This window comes from Zeugodacus cucurbitae, chromosome 3 (genome assembly GCF_028554725.1).
Source record: "Zeugodacus cucurbitae isolate PBARC_wt_2022May chromosome 3, idZeuCucr1.2, whole genome shotgun sequence".
NCBI lineage: Eukaryota > Metazoa > Arthropoda > Insecta > Diptera > Tephritidae > Zeugodacus > Zeugodacus cucurbitae.
This window is the reverse complement of record NC_071668.1, coordinates 10,440,190-10,464,020: the sequence shown is the minus strand read 5'-3', so window position 1 is coordinate 10,464,020 and position 23,831 is coordinate 10,440,190. Positions and strand designations below refer to the sequence as shown.

The 23,831-nt window shown below is 31.7% G+C and overlaps 1 protein-coding gene across 3 annotated transcripts in view; it reads right to left on the bottom strand.

Annotated features, from left to right (window-relative positions):
• The window catches only part of Dock9_0 (dedicator of cytokinesis protein 9), a 65,117-nt gene extending 41,664 nt beyond the window's left edge, over positions 1-23,453 (bottom strand). For 2 of the 3 annotated variants that reach the window (XM_011182031.3, XM_054226325.1), the window contains exon 1: positions 22,071-23,453. In XM_011182031.3, the coding sequence (XP_011180333.1) occupies positions 22,071-22,175 (105 nt within the window). In that variant the 5' untranslated portion in view covers positions 22,176-23,453. The remainder of the gene's footprint in view (positions 1-22,070) is intronic. The other variant, XM_011182032.3, reaches the window with a different exon arrangement.
• Positions 23,454-23,831: the final 378 nt, after the last annotated feature.

Below are 23,831 nucleotides of genomic sequence, written 5' to 3'. Positions count from 1 at the left end.
GTGTGATTAAATATTTAATTATAGTGTAAATATGTATGACACGAAGATTCATTCAATGTTACAGTCGACTGAGTTAAGTAGCAGTTAAACTAGTCATTAAACAGTTAATTAGTAATCTCTATTGTGTTAATTAAAATATTAACTGACAGTCGATGAAGACACTTTCAAAGCATACATATTTTTAAAATATTTCCGCTGAATAATGTGGGGTACATTACCTGAATTCCAGCTTGTATCGCTGTCAAAGCTGTGTTTACTTTACTAAAGGACGGAAGTAGAGGCTTTCGAGTTTTTGAACGTTAAATATAAAATCTTCGGGCCTTTCAGCAAAACATTTAGATTCGTAAAAGTGGTTTAACGAATACAAGGATAGTATGACTTTTAAAACAGTAGATCGTGATAGATCGTTTTTTTTTACCTGAACAAAGATCATCTCTAGCTATCAAAAATTTTGTTTAGAGTAAGGAGTCTACGAAGTAAGAATCGATCGACTTCTTTGGAACTATCATCCGATCAATAGTTTTTAATTCTGCTACAGTTCGATGTTCGATGCAGTACCCGCCGGAGGAAACCGATGAAGGAGAAGGCCTCCACTCCGTTGGAGGGACCAGTTGGAGAGCGACCTGGTTACACTTGGAATCTTCAACTGGCGCCGAAATGCGAAGGAGAGAGAGGAGTATCGCGCTCTCATCGATTCGGCTATAACCGGCTAAACGGTTCAACGCCAATCACATACATACAATTCTGCTACAATATTTAGAAGAAATTCGAATATTGGTTTCCTCACTTGAATGGTCTTTAGTTTCGAATCAACAGAGCTGAAATTGCTAAGAAGATATCTTCTAGCTTTGTGCAGAAAAAGTAGAACATCTCCAACACACCTCTCATTGTTTATTCTCTACTCCACTTTTCCAATTACCTCGTAGACACTTGCTCATTGCAATATTTTGCATTTAAGATTACTTTTATTGAGACCATTCAAGCAACGCAATAAAAACTAACGTTGCAAGAAAATGCCGTTATTCAATGTTCATGCTTATTTAATACTACAATTAATTGGCATAATTTATTGAGCACTTGAGCTTTCAAACCGGTAGCAAAGAAGTGCTTTCAATAAACGATTCAGATAAATTGTGAGTGTTTCACTTTCTTACTGGGATACACAGAGGCTACCATATCCATGTAGAACTTGTTTTTATTGTTGGCAACTAAGTTGTCAACAGTAGCATAATTTACACTACGTACATGTGTATATATGTATTTATATTTATACTTATTTGTCTTTTAATGAATTCATTTCAATTACTTTCTCATGTTTCGCATTTAACCGCAAATGACATGAAATGCGCAACTAACAACAACAACATAGGTGAAGCATGCAATTTAAATGCAATGCATTGCAATAGTGTGACATATGTATGTACAGCTGTGTAAGCAAATCCATGCAAAAGTGCCAATACCTATACATATGTACATACATGGATATATATTTATTTTATTTTATTTATTTTCTTATATTTAACACCGCATGGCGACAAGGAAACACCGCCAACGACATGGTGCTCATCTATAAGTAACTTTGTATCTATTTATGTAAATATATATATATATAGTGCTTGGTTTCAAACTGGTTTCCTTCGAGTAGTTGCACTCTTGCAATCTGTACTTCAGTAATTTGTATTAAAAAATAAGAAAGGAAACTTCACTTTCGTTCGGAACCAAAACAATTTAAATTCTCTCAGGTCATTGTATTTTTTCAAAGAAAGTACTCGATCGAATGTTTGGAAGTTTTTTGTACATAATAAGGTATATTTTCAACAATATTTACAAAAATATTGAAAATTAACGGAATTATATGCTTTCTTTGGAGGTGCCAAAAAAAAGTTCCCCAGCTGCTGACAAGATTCCAACCGAATAAGTAGCTGAAACAAAAGGTATGTCTTATACAATGTCATACGATTTTTGAAAAATATCAAAAATTAACAAACTGCGTAGCTCTGACAAAAATGTCGTTTTTTAGGTAAAAAAAATGGTCGTCTTTTTAATGCCAAATTGACAATTTTCAACAAAACAAAAATATCGCAGGTTATTGTATAGTAAATATCTTCAAGAACACTCAGTATCAATTTGGAGTCGATCGGTCAATTCATTGTTGAGTTATGATGTCAGCAATTTTGAGATATGTCGTTTCGAGAAAAACGAGTTTAAAGTTTCGAATACGTACTATACGAGGTGTGTTCAAAAAATAACGGGAATTTTCGAAATTTGAAAAAATATTGTTGCTTTCAAGGAGTCCCTATTCGGTAGTATGCTTTCAAGTCAGCGCTTGTTCCAATTGCCGAAACACTTCGAAAACTCGATTTTGCATTTGGCTATTTCACCGATTTCTCATATGTTTGTGAAATGACGGCCCTTTAGGGTTCTCTTTATTTTATAATCGCCAAGCTCATAAAATATACGTCTAATCTTAGCGACTGTTACAAACTAAGCAATAAAAATAGTTGAAAATTTCTACAAGTAGACTCTCCAAACACGTGACATTTTAAAATTTCCGTTATTTTTTGAACATACTACGTAAACCCATTGTTGGACCTATTATACCCGAGGTATAAAAAAGTCGCCTCTTGCAACTCTCGCTGTCAATCGATTTGGCGCAAAAAGTCAAAGTTGCTCATGCTTGCACCGCTATCTTTTGCTTTGCTATGAGTGTAGGTGCAGCAAATGTTGTATATATGTATATACTGGGACCCTGCAGCCGTCTTTGAGGCGTCTTGTATCTGCAGGTGGAATTACTGGTACTTCGTTCAAACAACACTTCTATAGAGACCGTATAAGAAAATGACAAAGTCGAATGCTGGAGCTCGGGAGTATTGGATCGTTTTAATTACTACTCTACTATTAAAATTACAAAAAAACGAATTGAGAGTCTTTAAGCGGATACAAATCCGGGAACATTCCGTTTACGTTGACCTCAATGCCGTGGGAACGCTTATAAAGTTTTTTTCTGTGCAAAGTGCTTTTGTCAAAGAAAGCAGCACTTATCAAATCAACTTAGCTCAAATGTTTAAAAGCCCGACGTGTGATGAGCTAGCGTCTCGTCTAATTACTTATTACAGCCGCGTCAGTCTTCAACTGCCTATACCAGTTCATGTCACAATACAAAAAGTCTTTTTACAAATAAACACTTACTAAGTTAATTATAAATTACATTCTATTAATGCTAGTAGCAAAAAATTCACGCATTTATTGCCACACAAGTTGGCGCGCTCAAAAGTAGCCAAAGTAAAAAACTGGACACTAGTTACCACTTGCTCAACTATCACTTACAGGTTTAATATGGCCTGTGAAGAGTCCAAATTCAGCGAATCATTGACAGCGGAAAATGTGTTATGATTTATGAAGCGATTTTATGACACTTTTCTTTTAGAAATGCGCACTTCATAAATATTCCGCACACAATTAGCAAGTGTCGGTTGGCATAGAAAGCAATTTTCCAGATTTGCAGACAGCAACTGCACACTGTCGCAAAAAGATTGCAAAAATCTTGAAAATATTCTGATTGACTAAGTAATTGACAAACCAATTCAAACAATCTCGCCAATTCTACTGATTTATTTTTGCATACTTTTGTTTCTCTTCTCATAAGCTCTTGATACTCTCCTCGAACCACTATGTGCTGCGCCTTAGGCAATTAACTTGTTGTCTGTGCCGGCTGACTTATGACATAAGCATTTTCGTGTTTTCGAAGTATGTACTTTGTTTTTGGGTCATAAATATTGTCGGGTAAAAGACTTTGAAGTAGTGTAGACAAATACAATTGTCTTTCAAGTGATAAAGTACTGTAGGATGACTAAAGAAGAGAGAGGGTGGAAGTGAGAGGTGTATCGCTGATCTAATTCAGTAGCAACACTGAAACTCTAAGTCAAGGCACAGGGAGGCAATGAGCAACAATAAAGGCATTCAACCGATATCGGACTAATTGAATTGAATACGTTACTTTACTGCTATTTGCGGAATCTTCGTCTCTTCTTTAGGTCTCTTTACTTGCATGTAAAATTTATAAACGACTAGGCACTAAAACAACCAGCATATAGATCGGAACAAATAGCTAAGCCGAATCGTGAAGAATTCGTGAATTAATTATCATTTCAACCTTGATTTGTTGCCTTTTTCTGCAATTTATTTACAATTTTTCGATTTAATGGCGGCAAGATAAGCGATAATATATAAAACAAAATCGTTTGAATTGTAATTTCGGATCCGTTTTTGAAGGCTTTTCTGTACATATCAATATATAAGATAGGTTTTGCGCAAGAATTATAGTCCTCTGAACATTGGCAACGGCGAAAACCGCAGACGATGGAACGATCGGCTGAACGATTTATACGACGATTTATATTACGACATTGACATAGTTCAGCGAATAAGAAGACAGCGGCTACGCTGGCTAGGTCATGTTGTTCGAATGGATGAAAACACTCCAGCTCTGAAAGTGTTGGATGCAGTACACGCTGGAGGAAGCCGCGGAAGAGGACGACCTCCACTCCGTTGGAGAGACCAAATGGAAAACGATCTGGCTTCATTTGGTGTTCCCAGTTGGCGCCAAAAAGTAAGAAGGAGTAATGAATGGCGCGCTCTGGTGGATTCGGCTATAATCGCGTAAGCGGTTCCTACACCAAATATATATATATATTATATAATATATCAAAAATAAGTCCCTACACTTAAAAGAGGGATCTCTGAAAAGCTCTCCGAAGGTATTGTGTTATGGTTGAGATATCTTTTCGTTTCAAGTCGGAAACCTTAAAATCAAGTGCAACTTAAAAAGACTTAACATCGCATATCGGAACACCTTAACCTTAACTCTGATCGGGGTTCTTGTCAAAAAGAAGCTTACTTTTTAGTAAACATTTTTCTGAGCATATTGAGGTTGAAAGTTAGATGCGAGGAAAATATTTATACAGTTCGAAGCAGATACTCCATTACTCAGGCACCGCCTGCCAAAACCAACCGAAATTTGAAAACAAACGGCCTCACCAAACACCGCATGTCGCAACTCTTCGACAACCCACTTGCCGTCGACAGCATCGCTCGATGAAGTAATATTTATTGAAGCTCAAAGTAGGAGTAGCCAACTCAAAGCCGGTGCGAAACGAAACCAGTTTTATTTTGAAGTGAAGCTAAGAACATCGCAAAATTTTTAACGGGTGATTTTTTTGAGGTTAGGATTTTCATGCATTAGTATTTGACAGATCACGTGGGATTTCAGACATGGTGTCAAAGAGAAAGATGCTCAGTATGCTTTGACATTTCATCATGAATAGACTTACTAACGAGCAACGCTTGCAAATCATTGAATTTTATTACCAAAATCAGTGTTCGGTTCGAAATGTGAAATCCGCTTTTTTATCGACAAATTTTGTTCAGCGATGAGGCTCATTTCTGGTTGAATGGCTACGTAAATAAGCAAAATTGCCGCATTTGGGGTGAAGAGCAACCAGAAGCCGTTCAAGAACTGCCCATGCATCCCGAAAAATGCACTGTTTGGTGTGGTTTGTACGCTGGTGGAATCATTGGACCGTATTTTTTCAAAGATGCTGTTGGACGCAACGTTACGGTGAATGGCGATCGCTATCGTTCGATGCTAACAAACTTTTTGTTGCCAAAAATGGAAGAACTGAACTTGGTTGACATGTGGTTTCAACAAGATGGCGCTACATGCCACACAGCTCGCGATTCTATGGCCATTTTGAGGGAAAACTTCGGAGAACAATTCATCTCAAGAAATGGACCCGTAAGTTGGCCACCAAGATCATGCGATTTAACGCCTTTAGACTATTTTTTGTGGGGCTACGTCAAGTCTAAAGTCTACAGAAATAAGCCAGCAACTATTCCAGCTTTGGAAGACAACATTTCCGAAGAAATTCGGGCTATTCCGGCCGAAATGCTCGAAAAAGTTGCCCAAAATTGGACTTTCCGAATGGACCACCTAAGACGCAGCCGCGGTCAACATTTAAATGAAATTATCTTCAAAAAGTAAATGTCATGAACCAATCTAACGTTTCAAATAAAGAACCGATGAGATTTTGCAAATTTTATGCGTTTTTTTTTTAAAAAAAGTTATCAAGCTCTTAAAAAATCACCCTTTATTTCAAATCTATGTTAAATAACGGACAAATTTATTATTCGGCATTTTTCTGGTATTTTTTTCTTTTTGTTGTAGTTTTCGCTTGCAAATGTCAATCGCTAATGCTTGAGCAGCAGCTTACAGCACAGTTTGTGGCAAGGAGTGCCAAAGTGCGGCTTTAAAAATATATATTTACAATTTCAGGTTTGTTTATATGAATTGTTGTTATTTTGGTTTTGCAATTCAAGTACTTTAATCTTCGACAGTATAGACTTACACAAAAAGGTTATTCAACTTGAAAAACAAAAAAATTTAAGACAATCGCTGAACCAAATGACTGCAGGTGAGGCCCACTTTGGCGCTTAGCTCAAAAAAAAAGACGAGCGCACCCACACACTCTCAAGAGAACGAAGTGAATTTGGTTTTGCAAGTGCACATTTGTAATGGATTCCCCCTTACTTTAAATGGCAGCAGTGACTCACAAATTGATGAATATGTGGCTATGTAGTCTTTTGTTGTTCGGTGAGACGAACTAGTGAACGGAAAAAGTGAAGGTTTTGGCAAACTGCACTCATGACACACTTTCAGGGCTGTCGCCGACATGTTATTAAATCTAAGTACGATATGATAGCTTTACACTTTTATTCTTAAAGCGTCACAGGTGTAACAAGAGCTTATCCAAAGTTTATGAAAGTCTAGCGAGTGTGGTTTTTGCTCTCCTCTTAGTAGGACCCAATGTCTTTAGAAGAAGAAGAGTTCACAAAAGCTCTGCGCGGAACTTAGAATCTAGAATTAATGCAGAGCTGCAGGAATATTTTAAGATGCAATTCTGAATGTTGATCAGACCGACTATATTAAGGAATAATTTCCCCGAAGAATATGAAACCAAAATAAATTAAAATATCGAAAGATCATCTTCAGGAACTTTGAGAAAATGGTAACACAAGCTATGCTATAAGCTCAGAGAGACCTATCAAAGATGTTAGTCATATTTTGAGCAGATCATAGAAGACGATCATAACAAAAATAGATAACAGATAGATTAACATAATTTGGTTCCTGAGGGATATATATGTATATGCTTCGTATTTACTTCCGACATGAAAAAGTTTATGAGAAAACTTGTTGACAAAATAGACCGATAACATAGAAAATTGTTTTTTCTGTTGTACAAAACTTATTATTTTCATTTAAATTATATTATATGAAAAGAAACTTACAAACATACAAAATTTACCCATAAATTCGGCATAAAGTTTAATAGAATAATGAAAATCGTAATATATACTATATGAAGGCTGAGGTAATTCTTTCAATTTCACCACCAGGGTGCACTATATCCAAGACTATACGCTCACTTAATTTTGCTAAGATATCTCACATATTAACCAATACATATTTGTGGAATAAAGTCCACCGTATTTTTGAAAAACCTATAATTAGGTACATATATGAGAGCTAGGAGACCCGATTTTAATAATTTTTTTAACAGTACACTATTAGTAGAAAATAATTTCCTCTAAATTAAATTAAATTATCTGAGAGATTTACCCAAATGTTCGGTTAAAATTTATCCTTAGGCGCTGAGTTCAACATGTTCGATATCTGGGGCCTTGAAAAGTTATAGTCCGTTTTCGGCAATTTTTTCACAAGTGAAGTCAGAGATGATACATATATACTATTTATGTAAAGTTTTATTCCACTATCTTCATTGGTTCCTTATGTATACATGATACAGTGAAGGAATCAGATGGAATTCAAATTTGAGTTATAAGGTAAGTAGTCGTGGTTGTGAACCGATTTCGCCCATTTTTTATCCGTGTTATCAGGGTGTAAAGAAAATATTATATACTGAATTTCATTGAAATCTGTCGAGTAGTTCCTGAGATATGCTTTTTGACCCATAAGATGCCACGCCCATTTTGCATTTTGTAAAAAAATCTGAGTGCAGCTTCTTTCTAGTTGTTTTTCGTTAGTGAGTTAACCCACTTTTAGTAATTTTTAACCTAACATTTGTATGGGAGGTGGGCGTGGTTATTATCCGATTTCAACTATTTTCATGGTGTGTGGTGGGGTACGTAAGAGAACCGACTGCAGAAAGTTTGGTTTATATAGCTTTATTGGTTTGCGAGTTATATATAAATAACCGATTTGTAGGCGGGGCCACGACCACTTCCCCAAAAAAAACTACACCCAAATATGCCACTAGGCGATCTCTTATTCCAAATTTTACTATTATTACTTTATTTATGGCTTAGTTATGACACTTTATGTGTTTTTGGTTTTCGCCATTTTGTGGGCGTGGCAATGGTCCGATTTCGCCCATTTTCGAAAGCAACCCTCTCACTGCCCCAAGGAACATGTGTTCCAAGTTTCATTAAGATATCTTAATTTTTCCTCATATTCATATTATTATATGAAATTCACTTCAAGATAAGTAACTAGCTGGTATAAAAAAAATATATATATATTTATTAAGTATTTTTTATAAATTTTTTTAAATTATTTTTTTTTCAATTTTTTATATTTTTTTAATAATTTTTTATTTGTATTTTTTGTCAACTAAAAACTTTTGTTCTAGCGCAAAATATTTCTGTGATTATACAGTGTATAATGCCGAGAGAAGTATTATTCATAATTGTTTTATCACTTCGTACTTAATCCTTTCGATGACATTTTCATTCAATAATTCAACAAAAGAATATTCCATGCAGTTCACAATACATACAAACATTGAATGATTGCAAAAAAGTTGATATATTGAAACAGGGACATTTGCAATCGAACGGAAAATGAAAGCGCAATGGGGTCAAGCACACAATCATGTAGGCGATAACTTTGTAGGTGGCATTCAAACACATAGAGATTAAAAAATAATAATCATATATGTATGTGTTTCAGCAGCAAAAAGTTTGTTATCCTTACACCCATTGATTGAAAAAGCATGAAGGCCACTTGGCACACACGCCCACACATGCATTAACGGTAAAAAAGTGCTCAGTGTAACATATATTTTTATGGTTATGAGTGCGCGCACGTGTTTCCACTGTTTCCACCTACACTATAAAGGGTTTAATCGATTGTTGAGATACAAAAACAAAAAGCATACACAAGTTTAAAATAACTCAGAGAGGAAGGCGTTGAGCCGCAAATAAGTTGGAGCGGAAGTGTATGCGACCACCGGAAAGTAGGATGCTTAAAAGTTCAAAAAGCGTATATTAACACTTGAATCTGGAGCGCACTTTTAGGTTATGTTTTGATAGTAGTTGTTTGAAAACAACAAAGCAAACGGAAATTTAAGAAATTATGCAATGAAATTTTGGTTCGAAGTAGCTTTAAGATAATGATGGTGAATTTTCGAAAATGAAAAAAAAAACTTTCGTAAAATCTGATAATATAACTACTACAAATTTAGTCGAGTACACAAGGTTAACACTTAACTGTTTGACAATGGTTCTCAGAATTTTCTGGTCGCAGCGCAATTATAACGTTCAAGGAACCGATACTATGTGTCTGAACTAGCCTTAAAGACAATTACAGCCCTGCTTGTTAAATATATGAAAGCTAGAATAACTACCGTGGTTTATTTCGACAGCTACAAACAGATCTTGAAGCTCTCTACAAATACTTGAAAGATCTGAAAAATTAAATCAGAAAAATCCGGAGGGAATTTGTCTTAAAGATCTACTCTATATGATGACTATAGATAGGTTTAGAGTTTAATTTCGTTGAGATTGTTTTAGAGATTGGTTACATAAGAAGTTAATTAGGAAACAATTTGAGTCCCCTGATATTAATCATGCAAAGGTCTATTCATAATAATTCCATTACAATATCCAGATCAAAATATGTCTTACAAAAGAGTGTTCCATGCACTTTATATAGAGATTCCTAAATGTTCTAAGCCCAGGATATGCTACATTGATATTAATATACATAATTTTAGTCTGTTCTACAAAACAATGAACCAGTAGGCCCCATACTACTTAGTGTTGGACAAATTTCGACTTGAAATCGGGTCTATGAGTCGCTTTCTTTTCATAAAACTGAATTCCAAAAAGGAGATGTTTTTACAAGGCAGTAAGTTACAAATCGAAACATTTTAGCTTTATGAACATTGAAAAGGGCAGACTGACAGACTGATGTTTTGAAAGCTCGGAAAAACAGTTAGATCTGACTCAATATTATTCACTCGGTAAAAAATCCATAGAACAAGAATAAAATAACATCCAAAGATTCCTTACCTCATAATATAAATTGATAGTATTTAATTAAGAAGCTTACAGATACGAATTGAACAAATTTTATTCATAATTTTCATAACAAAGCCTCCATTAAAGTGAAGCTATAGAAAAGCCGACAAGCATGCGAATATTAGAAGAACACATTCAACACACACGGAAATATTTAATAACAAACACTTAACAGTAATTAAGGTGTATTGTGTGCTGGAGTGGTGAGTTTTGCAAAATTGATACACACAAAAAAAATGGAAATCATAATTTTGTTGCAACAACAATTGGAGTGTGGGAATATGACATTATAGAGATATATGAAGTAAAGAAATTTACACACAAATTACACTTCATACGGAGACTAGACGGAAATTGAAATAAAATTGTATAAAACCAACAACAATTGAACACGATTAGTCAAGCTAACTCTGTTGAGCCGTAAAAAAGTGGCAATGCATTTAAACAATTATATATAAAGTATGCGCAAAAACAATAATGAAAATCGAATTTTAAATACCCATACCACATGACGGTTGTCCGGTGCAGGATATTGCATCTAAATTGGCGCCGATTGCGAATATGTGTGTGAAAAAAGAGAAATAGAAACGAGATACAATGTATATAATAATTAAGTTACAATTAATTACAGCATGGTTTAAGGTACGCTAATTGAATACCGTAAAGCTAAAGCTAGTGTAATTAAATGTGAAATGGTTTTTTGATGGAGGATTTTATGATTAATGATTTTTTATAACAATAAATATTCAATATTTCTTTTGAGGACAGTAGATTATACTTGATTGAAGTTAAAAAATGAAAATTTTAATGAAAAACATTAAAGAAGATAAGAAATGTGTGAAAGAGAAAAATATAAAAGTTTTGTATATTAATAAAAAAAAGACCGAAATATAAGAAAATCTCTAAAAATTGAGATTTATTGTCTTATATCAAACAAACTTTTTTTTTGTGATCCATATCCAAAGTCCAGTATTTCTTCTTCACCCAAAGTTTTTAACAATTTCGAGGTTCCAAAATCTTATCAGGAACAGTGCTCGCTCATTATGATTACACCTACAATTTTAAGAATCTGATATCTCAAAATGAATAACAAATTTTTGTATGAATATTTCTGGAATTCTGGACAAAATTAATCCCAGTTTACGTTCAAACGTTGTATGTTCAAAAAATAACGGGAATTATAAGATTTAAAACTTCACGGGTGTGAAGATTGTTTAACTGTTTTTGTAAGCTTGATGATTTTACATTGTTTCCAAAAATAAAGAGAACCTTAAAGGACCGTCGTTTTACAAGCATACGAAAAATCGCTGAAAGAGCCAAAGGATATGGAAAAAAATCGAGTTTGGGAAGTGTTTCGACTATGTTTTTTTTAACGAAAATTATCGTTAGTTTTTGAAAACCACTCTTATATAGACTATCAAAATTAGCTTTTGCTTCGCTTGCTAATGTAGTTGTTGTTGTACAGCGACTTACTAGACTAGACTCCTAGTCACAATGTGTATTTATCGAGAATTTAGATATTATCTATGTTTATTAAAGAACCTTAATCTGTTAGAAGACAACCCTAAGCCAATATCGAATGAAGTTTTTGATGTTAATTACGTAGCTTATTCGAAACCAGCTTCTTCAAAATAAACATAACCTAACTTAACATAACTAACTTAACCTACAACGAAAGTAACATAACCTCAAAGTCAAGTCAAAGAAAAGAAAACATAACCTCACTTAATATCTACTAAGTTAACTGCAGCTTTTGTTCATTTTATGAGTGAGATTCAAATCAATTGCCAGTGAAATCTATTCAACTATACATAGTATCCCTGCAGGGTTACCATCTTACAACTATTGAAATCATTAATAATTTTCGCTTAACAAAAGGTGTTAAAATGGAAAGTGTTAAATATCAGCGATTAACACTTGAAAATATTCAAATTACAATAAAAAAAATATTCACTGAAACTTTAATAGCAAACTGTGATACAAAACAATGCGCTTTAGAAAGTGTTAACGCGTTTGATGGACAGCAATAATATTAAAAAATATTGTAACTTAATAACTGTAGTTATTATTAATAAAATAATAAAGTATGGCTTACAGCCATGAAAAGGAAATTGTTAAAAGGCGGATAAAAATGTAATCATTATGTTGGTGATTTGCTCCGCTGACCTAGATCACTTAAGTATATTGAGTACAAAAAATCACAGCGAATCATTTATGAATTGTTGGTGAATTTCTTTGTAACTGTCATTTTACTCATAGCTACGAACTTGTCACTCGCTTATTGAATTGTGTTTTTAAGTATTTAATTTAGATATGTACATATGTCATATTAATAAATTTCTTTGTGAAATTATTTGCACTGAAAATGCAGCGCAAGCAATAAAAGCCAATTAATTTGAACTTAATTTTAATTTAAAAGATTTATTATTATACAACAGCCTTATGACTTCATGCTCAATTGATAGTATTCATAACAACAGATCACAGTAACATGATAATAAACTGTTTATTTGAGATTGCGGATAATAAATACAGTGTTCAACGAATAAACGGAACTAAAATACAAGGTCACTTCGCTCACAAACTCGTACTCTTTCTCACCCCTAATTTCTAAAAAATATATTAAAAAATTCTCCACAAACTCGAGTTTATCGATAAATTTTCGAATTCAACTTGAAGCACTTCTCATAAACACAGAGTTTATAAAAAAAAGATTCCTTTAACTCGCCTTAAACTCTACTTTTTTTGATTTTTATTGTGATAAAATCCTGTTTTGATCGAAAGCTTCTAGACAAGATTTTAGTTTTAGAGTTTGCTCCACAAACTCGAGTTTATCGTACAATTTTGGAGTTTATCATTAAACACTCATCTTAAACACGGAGTTTAGAAACAAAATATTTAACCTTTTAACTCGTCCTAAACACTACTTTGTAGGATATTTGAGTTAAAACCCCGTTTTGAATCCGACAGCTCATCTAAGTGCTCATAAAATAAGATTTTTAATATATTTTACTTACATATATTTCGCATATAAAATAGTAATTAATTAGTATGCATTTGCACTAGTAAACCGACACATTAAAACAAAAACAAAAACAACAATAACAAATTAAAGTGAAAAATTGAAAATAAATGCAAAGCTAAGCGGCTCTAAAGCTTTAAACTGCACAAGCCCTCACCGCTCAGGCGTCAACTGACAGCTCGAATAAGGGTATAAAACATGAACAAAATAAATCGTTTGTTTCCGCAATGTCACATTGAATGAAACCAACAACAAATGCAAGAACATAAAAAGCTTAATGGAGAGGAAATTAAACACCAACGAAAGGCAGGGAGGAGTGTGAAGAAAAGAATAATACTGAGAACAGCCCTATAGTGAATTGAAGTAGTTGTAGACTAGCTGATGAAGCTCAAGATCTAATAGATACTAGACTATCTGATGAAGGTCAAGACCTAAGAGGCATTAGACCATATTTTTTATAACAAAAAGTGGTCATTTTATTACTTACGAGTTGTCAATTAAAATTTGGATTTCAGAAATGGAGCTTTCTCTTACTAGTCCAACTTTGAAAGAAGAAAGAGCTCAAAGAACATAAATATATGTATTTACATGATTTTGCAAGTGAATAAAAAACTTCATAGATAACCTAGTGCTAATATAATGGTCCTTTTCAAACTAGTTCTTTGTCAGTCCGGAAATTTTAATTTTACTACAGGGTCGAGATTGAGGTAAGCACAGGCATACGTTTATATGTATTTTAATGTTGTATGATGCCGGAATTATGCATGTATTCGCAAGAGGGATTATTCACAGTTAAGCTGCAGAGGTGATGGAAACCCATGATCCGTGACGTGGCTGGGTGAACACATCATTTCCAAACAAAACAAAACAAAAAAAATTTAAATGAAAATCAAATAGTGGTAGTAAAAAGAATATGAAAAGGTAATTAAAATTAAAAAAAATGTAATAAAAAAAAAACAGTAAACAAAAACAGAAATAGGAGGAAACGTTTCACTATAAATAATAATAAATAATAAAATTAAATAAATAAAACAAAAAAATCATAAATAATTAATAAAATAAATACAAAGTAAATCACAAAAAAATAACAAAATAAATAAATAAAATAAAACAAATAAAAAATTATTAAAAAATAAATAAAAAAAATTAAATAATAATAATTAATAGTCAAATAGTACAAAATAAAATAGTAAAAAAAATATCACACCAAAAAACTTATCTGTTGTGATACAAAAACAAAAATCAGCGAATTGAAACAAAAAATCAAAATGTGGGAGCATTAAGTGTAGTTAATTTCACTTACAAACCCAACCAAAACAAACCTGACACAATGAATATATAAATAAATAAATAAATATATGTGTCTGACAATGATGTTGAATCGCTGGAGCAGAACGACTGAGCGGGCAGTGCTAGCAAAAAAAACCGGTACCTACATATCTACAAACATATGACAAATATAGTTTTTGAAGTGTGCGACAAATGGCCAAGCGGGCGTTTATACCGGCAACAGCAATATTAACAACAAAAAAAAATTAAAATACATACAACAATAAATTTAAAAAAACGCTGAGCGATAAAAATAATGCTGATAAATTATTTGTCTATATGTTAATTCAAAATATATTTTTAAGCGTAAATTTAGCATACTCTCGAGTTCCCAAAGCAGACACACTTCAGCGAACTCGCATATTCATGATCTATAAGTTCAGAATTAATTAATTGAAATGCATTTTTTTATTTTCATAAACCAGTTGTGGTTGAAACTGCGGCAGGTAGAAGTTTAATGTGGGATTTTGAAGTACTGAATATGAAAAAAATATATATAAGAAAATATAACATATGTACATGTTTCATAGTTCAGAAAACAGAGAGCTGCATTACGGAATTTGATAAAAAACAATACATTTAATAATTTCATTATTATTTATTAATATTGGTTGTTTTTAATATTAATTTTATTTTATTTTTATTGATTTAATTTTATTATTTTATATTTTTCAATATATTTTTAGTATTTTTATTTAATATTTTCACTATTATTTATTTATACAACTTATTTTTAATATGAATTTTATTTTATTATTTTTTTTTTATTAGTTAGTTAATTTTATAATTGTTTTAAATTAATTTTTTTATTATTAATATTTATTTATATGTATATATATTTTTTTTCAATATTATACTTTTATTTTACTTTATTTTCAATTTGATAAAAAAAAACAATAACTTTTTATTATTCTGATTTGATAATTATATTATTATTTCTTTATATTACTTATTTTTAATATTAATATTTATTTTATTTATATATAATTTTTAAATTAAATAATTTTATTTAAAATATATTATTTATATTTATTAATATTTTTTCTTATAGGAATATTATATTTGTATTTCATTTTATTATTAATTCGATAAAAAACAATTTTTATTATTTTTATTTAATAATTTTGTTATTATTTATTTAAAATACTTATTTTTAATATTAATTTAATTTTTTTGTTTATTATTTTATTATTAATTATTCAATACAATTTTTTTATTATTATATTTGAAAAATTATTTATTTTATTTATTATCATTTATATATATTTTTAATATTATATTTTAGATTTTTTTTTATATTTATCATTAATTTTCATTTCATTTAACTTTTCTCGCTTGCTTTCATCTTGCCGTTCAATTTATATTTATATTTTATTTTATTATTCGTGACTTGTGTTGCATCGATTTGCTAAGTGTGTCAAACACGCTGCGGCCAAATTTGTCACGCTCGTCAAGAACCTTGTATAGAATTGTAAAATATAGAACCTGAAGTTGTATTTACTATGTTCACACATACATATGTATATTCACATAAATAACAACAAATGTTTGCATTGTTTTGTTGCGGATCGCTTTTTTGTTGTTGTTGTATATCATTTACGGGCGATGCGTTAACGTTTGCGTTTCATAGTTAATTTATAGGAAATTGGGAAAATAAATTTCAAAAGGTCAGATGTGAATGCTTTAGTAATTTATATTGATTTAAATGATAAAAAAAAAACATAAATAATAATAATTCGATGAGTATTCAATTTATTTGGACTTTTAGAAATGATTTTATTTTAATTTTTTCGCGGATTTTTTGTAGTCATTTTGTGATTTTGAAAAATTCAATTTTATTAAATATTATATTTAATAAAAATAATTCAATAAAATGCAACTCTTATTTTAAATTATTTATTGTTTTTATACCCTGAATAGGGTATATTTAGTTTGTCACGAAGTTTGTAACACCCAGAAGGAAGCGTCGGAGGCCCTATAAAGTATATATATAAATGATCAGTATGTTGAACTGAGTCGATTTAGCCATGTCCGTCTGTCCGACCGTCTGTCTGTATATATACGAACTACTCCTTCAGTTTTTAAGATATCGTTTTGAAATTTTGCAGATGTTATTTTCTCTTTAAAAAGCTGCTCATTTGTCGAAACTGCCGATACCGGACCACTATATCATATAGCTGCCATACAAACTGAACGATCGGAATCAAGGGCTTGTATGGAAAACTTCGCATTTTACTACATATCTTCACGAAAGTTGGTGTGAGTTATTGTTCATAGAAATAATTTAATATCCGAAAAAATTGTTCAGATCGGTTCACTATAGCATATAGCTGCCATATAAACTGAACGATCGGAATCAATGGCTTGTATGGAAAATTTTCGCATTTGACGTGGTATCTTCACGAAATTTGACATGGATTACTGCTTAAGGTAATAATATAATCTCCAAAGAAATTGTTCAGATCGGTTAACTATATAACAGTAATGTTTCTAGCAAACAACCCGGCTAAAAAGGATTAGTAAAATGTTTTCTATGTTATTTTACTTATATTAGCTTTTCGGTACAGCCGAAGTTAACGTTTTTTCTTGTTTTTTTTTTAGTTTTAATTTAATAAATTTTTTCAAATAATTTAATAAAAGAAATAAAGTTTTCTTCAGTTTATAAGAAATGTTTTATTTATATATTTTATTTGCAACGTGCTGGCTAATATTAAAAGTTAGTACAAAATGAAAAATTATTAATTATTAATGCACTGAGCAACCATAAAATAAATTATATAGATATATAAATTAATATTGAAATTATTTAATATTACTAAAAACATAGTCATTTGTTATCATATGAGTATGAGGAAATGTCCCATCTATTAAAATTATTTGCTTATTATGTAGAAATGCATAGCTAAGAGTATGTCACGAAAAAGCCAAAAACACAGACTAAATAAATAATATATTTATTAATATCCAGACCATTATTGACATATTGTTAGTGCATAAGTGCATAACGGCATTAACTAAATATAATATATATGTACCATATTAATATTTATACCGGTATCTACTTTGATAAATATACGTATGTATGTATGACTATCTTTATAATTTAATATACAGGTTGCCGCTTATCTTTGTCTTTGACTAAAATGAATAATGCCTTTTTTGTAATACTGATATGCTAGCATTCAATAGTTATTGTGTGTTCGCTTCGCTTCTTTTGTTATTATTTTGGGTTTTTATTTCTTTCTTTTTGCTACTTTAATTTTCATTTATTTATACATACATAGGTATAGATATGTATTTATATACACTTTAAAGCAATTTATTTATGAGTTTATGCCAAAAAAAGTTTTAACACCTGACTGCATCACATGGGCGCTGATATGATGAAAATGTCAACAGAAACACTGTTATACAATACCAATACGTAATAGTAAAGCACTGTGTGTCGCCTAGCGCTTTGGAATCATATTCAAACGAAACAAAAAAAAAAACAAAAAAAAAATGGAACAAATTTAAATTTCTAAAACAATTGCAATAGAAATGCAAATTTTCAAAACTTTTTATGCAAAAAAGCTGTCAAAGAAAGCATAACAAAAATCCATTCAACAATTATCAACTTTTTGTGCCACTTGAAAAAAATAAACACAAAACCAAACTCCACTATTCACTTAATCCCAGCGGCATATGCAACCAAGTCTAAATAGGTCTAAATATGTTTTTAATTTATTTAACGTTTTGTCGCTTCACACAAATATTCCCTTTGATTGCTAATTAAGCTGCCTAATGCTTCCGGCTGTAATATTTATTGGAAAGAAAAAAAAACACCAAAAACTACATTTGTGTACACATATTGGCATTAATCCGTAGTATTTTAGTACAAAACTGAAATTAAGCGCTTATTGACTTTCAAGTGAAACTTTCATTAAACTTCTACAGCACAGCTCTACAGCTAATGACAATGTGTTCAATTAGCAATATTTGTTCGAACGTTTGCCTACTGAATGAATGACTGACCAGCTGACTGACAAGCGCACAACAACGAAAAAAGGTCACAAGTGCCGCAATTGCCTCATTTAAAAGGGCTGCTTCGGCCGGCTGTGAGGTCAATGAAGTTGGTACGAACTGTTGCTTATAAATAAATAATGCTTGTGTAGGCATATACATACATATTTACATAGGTATATACATATGTATGTCAGTAGTTGGAACACTAAACAGACTGTAATTGAATGAAAGTATTCTCGATTATTACTAGAAAATTGTTTGGAACAATATTTATTGCTGGTGACCTGACCTAATGCAAACCTAATGAAAGAAAGTCTACAAAAATGTGTTTTTATTAAAAAAAAAATTATAATTTATAAAAAATTTCTCAACCCAGATATATTAGACAAGCTCAAGATCCTTTGAAAACAGACATTTTACAAAAATTTAAAACGCGAGAGGAAGAATAGGCTTTATATAAGGTTTAGTTGGTTTGCTTATATATCTTTGAGTGATATAAAAACAGTCAGCAGATAACATAACCTCAAATTTAAAATTTAATGCGCATTTACAGTAGCCTTAACCTCAACAAATAAACAGTGTTTAATTAAAATATTTAGGCTTAAAAACAATAAAAAATTAAAAAAGAAACATAAAAACAGATATTTGTATGTATATCCACAGCTCTTTAAACAATCATTAACATTAATTTCCTACTTTCGGCATTATAGAAAAAAACAACAACAACAAATCTTCGCAAAATTTATACCGCCGAGCTGTGGGCAGCCACTGACGCAGTCATATACACACACATACAACATAACTCTGCGATTTGTATATCTTCAAAAAGATAGCCTCAAATTTTTGAATGAAAAACGTAAAATTTAAAATAAACGAAAAATACAATTAAATTAAATAAAAACACACTACATTTGTACTTTAAAATGTGGTCATAAATAACACAACTAATGAAGCTACAGAGAATAACAAAAACAACAATTATGATGTATGTATGTGTATGAAAAACACAGAGCGATGATTTTGTGATAATGATGCGCGAAACCTTGAAACTGGAATATTTAGTACAATGTGCTCGGAATTAAGTAATCGAAAAAAAAAACGAAATAAAGCAAAAATTAAAGAGAAAAACTAGAAAAGTGAACTAAAAACTAGAAAAGTGGATAAGATGTCAGTATCTTCTATGCTCAACTATCTCCTATTGGACTTCTAAAACAATTACACGCTTTCAACGAAAAATGGATTCTGTTACCTGGCATTGGCATTGAGAAGCGTTGAAGTGACGCTAATGTGGACCTATATATTTACATAAATATACTTACATGGATTTCTATATACATATATACTCCAGCATAATTAACATATACAACTGCAACAATACCTGGAAGTACACACAGGCACTGTCTAGCTGCTTTAACGACCTTGAAATCACAGCAGCCAGAGCTCATAGTAAACCAAAAGAGCTAGCATAGCAGAAGAGGAAGCACAAAATACTGCCGCTAGCGATAAGAAATGTGTAAATTAAAAAACAATACTTCGGATAATAAGTTTTTTGCTGTGGAATTTCACTAAATACATAAATATGTATGCAATATGCAACAGATATGTAAGTGATTATGAGAAAAATTGTGACTCATAGAAGTTAAAATTTAGGAAACCTTTTTCAGAAAAAGTTTATTCCTTACCGATTTTTAACCCCTTTCAAAATTATTTAAATGACTGCTTATCTGCATTTACAGCAAAACCAGAAACTAACAGGCTTGATAACAATGTCTACAAGCAGTTGCAAACATATGATGTGCCTTAAATATTGATTATTTTCCTGTGCCACTGTTTCTTCTACGTTTTTTCATACATATGTATGTACTCGTAAATACAAACATACATTTTTAATATATTGTAGTAGTCTGCAGTTTCATCACCAGTTTGCTTAATATCACTTTATTGGCACTTAGCCAGCATCTTTGCACTTTTTCTCAATTCTTAATAAGCATTTGGTGTTATTGTGTATACTTTTGTCCATTTCGCATTGTGCGTCATTTTTCGTAAACATTCGCCAGACATTGGCTAAATTAGAAAACGAAACATGCACTATGCTCCTACACTTTCTCCCATTGTGATTGCGGAACGCTAGAGATTTTAGAGTTATAGTAAGTTTGCTAACTGTTAGATATTCTGCCACATGTTTTTCTACAAATTAATTTTTATTTTATTTTATGCGCCAAGTGTCACTTTTTTCGTTATTTTGGTCATACATCGATCACTTTCAGCATTTTGCTTTGACATTTTTGTTTTTTTTTGTTCGACGAATGCGTTTAAGCCCATTTTCACTGCTTACAATTGTTTTTGTTATTATTATTTGCGGTATTTTGTGAAAATGTATTTTAATCGCTTGCTCCAAATCATTTTGTAGTGATCTGGAATTTTAAAATGCACATGTGTATTTTCTCTAGCCGCCGAGAATTTACACTTTAACAACAAATTATTAAAATAACAAAGCTGTTTAAATGTTTACAAAATTTGTTGCTACTGTTTTGGCGAAATTTGGAAGCGATTCACGCATTGTATGTTTGATTATGATATAGTCGGAAATGCAATTTGCGCTTTAATTAATTAGGCCACAAATTTGTGAAGCACTAAATAACCAAATATTTTTATAATAATTTGTAAGCAAACTTTGAGGTTACCATATTTTCGGGTTTCATATTTCACAAAAATTGTAAATTTATTTATTAAATTTTTTGAATTGAACTATGTAAACTATTTTTGTTTTCAACATTTTTTTTTTTTTGCTTTTGCAGGGTGCTAAAGAGTTCATTGCACTCTCGATTGCCTACACTACTTATGCTGACGATTAAAATATATTAAATGCATTGCGAAAGATTCTACATTGAGTTTTCATATATGTATGTATGTATGTATGCAATCAGCTTTATCACCGCACCTAATGTCATCAGAAGTGGCCGGACGTGCAAACCGGCAGTCCAATCGGAATAAAAAGAAAAACAAAAGTGCAATGACTGCATACTAGTATGTATTTAAGCGAAAGTATACAAGAAAAATGTGACAACAATAACAACAAAATTGCTGTGTAGAGACCACAGACACACCCTTTCGAGAAGATGCAATTCCGTTGCATAAAACGCAAAGGAACAGGATGTTGCAGCAAAGTCATAATTTCATAACATAATAAGAAGGTGAGTACAAAACTGAAAAAAACAAAAACAAAAAATATGAAAAGAGAGATAAATGTAGCAAGGAAATTGTGCAATCATAAATACATTAATGTTCATATATGTACATGTAAATATGTACATATGTACATATTTATACTTACCAGCGCTGTGCTCTGCCGCACCACCTGCGAAACGGAGTCGCGCAGCTGTGCTGCCATACCGGCTTTGTTGCTGTTTAGGACGCGTGAGAATTTGCGTTCGCTCATCTTGGCCACAAATCAAAATGCGAAGGCCAAGTTGAAATAAACTCGTAGACGCACGCAATCCAATAAGAATTTATACCAGTTTATATAAATTCTTATAAAAAACAAGTTATGCAAAAACAAAATGAAAAAATGCGTCGTCGTTGGAAGACACAAACTCAAGTGCTTCGCTGATGGACTTGAAAGGAAGAATATAGATGATGGCAAAAACACTGACAAACACACACACACCGTCGTCTATGCAGATATGTACGAATATGCGTCGAATGTCAGCACGGCCTCCAACGAGTTGAGTTTACTTCGCGTATGTTGTTTTTGTGTTGTCAAATGCAGGGATACGTATAGAACGTAGGCCACATGACGTATTTTTATTCACTTTTATTTTTATATCAGTAGCGTTAAATTTGCGTGTATAAATCTATTTTTATAGCGCACTACTACTTCCTTTAGACACATTTGTTTTTGCACATTTATGTATATATGTATGTATAAATAACACAGCACGTGTGTTTGTATAGCGATTTGCTGACACTTGGAAGGGGTCTATGTTGCGGAAGACACCCGGTCACTTTTGTTGTTATTATTTTATCGAACGCGATGACTAATCACTGGTATTCCTGTGGGAGCCGACAACGGCGCTCCAACACTTTAAAATAAATGCTTTTTATATATTTTTCTTTAACAAACTATACTCAACACTATTATTTTTTGATATATACACTACGTAGACCATACATATGGCGTGACATTACGCTAAATTGTTGAAGGACAATGTATCAGCCTGGAAAATGCAAGCCACCCACCAGCTAGCTTCACTACATTGCTATATCACACACACATACCCATACGCGTATTGCGGCTTTTGCGTTGTTATACAGAAAACAAAATTGCTTTGCTTTGCACAATTATAGGATTTATCCTCTCCGCGTTTGTTAAAATAACTTATACTCGTTTTTACAAAATATAATGAGATAAAATGTATTATATTCAGCTCAAATCTCCCAATTGCAAATATGCTTTATATTTATTATAAAGTACACAATTTATTTCAATTGTAGCTAGTAATTCGTTTGGTTTTTGCACATTTGTTTACAATTTTCGAATTTGTTTACTTTTTTATTCATCTTTCAGCTTTTGTTTTTACTATTCGAATTCCAAAACATTGATACACCCACACAGAAGTATATTTAAGCAGACACAGCACAAAAATTATTAACAACTTGGAAATATATTTTGATTTAACCGAATTGGTTGACGCGCGTTTTATGACTGAAAACCAATTCGCCGTCCAATCAGTGGTTAGAAATTTTCTTATACGACTCGAATGCAACGCTGTGAACAGCTGTTTGTGAATGTGGATGGTAAGTAAGGTAAGATGTTGCCATATGAAATAAACGGCTGCATGTTAAGAAATTCGTGCAAATTTGTTTTTTGAAATTTTTGTATTATTCTGTTATTTTTTAATAATAATTACGTATAACTAGTATTAGTAATAGATTTCTGAACAATTTATTAACTATAATAAATTTTTCGTACATTCAATTATCCCTGTTCACTAAGAAAAATATGCTACAAATCACTACAATTCCTTCCAGTTTTTTGCTGGTGCGTTCAAATATAATAATAACTCAATACTAAAAAGACTGTGAAAACGCGAGT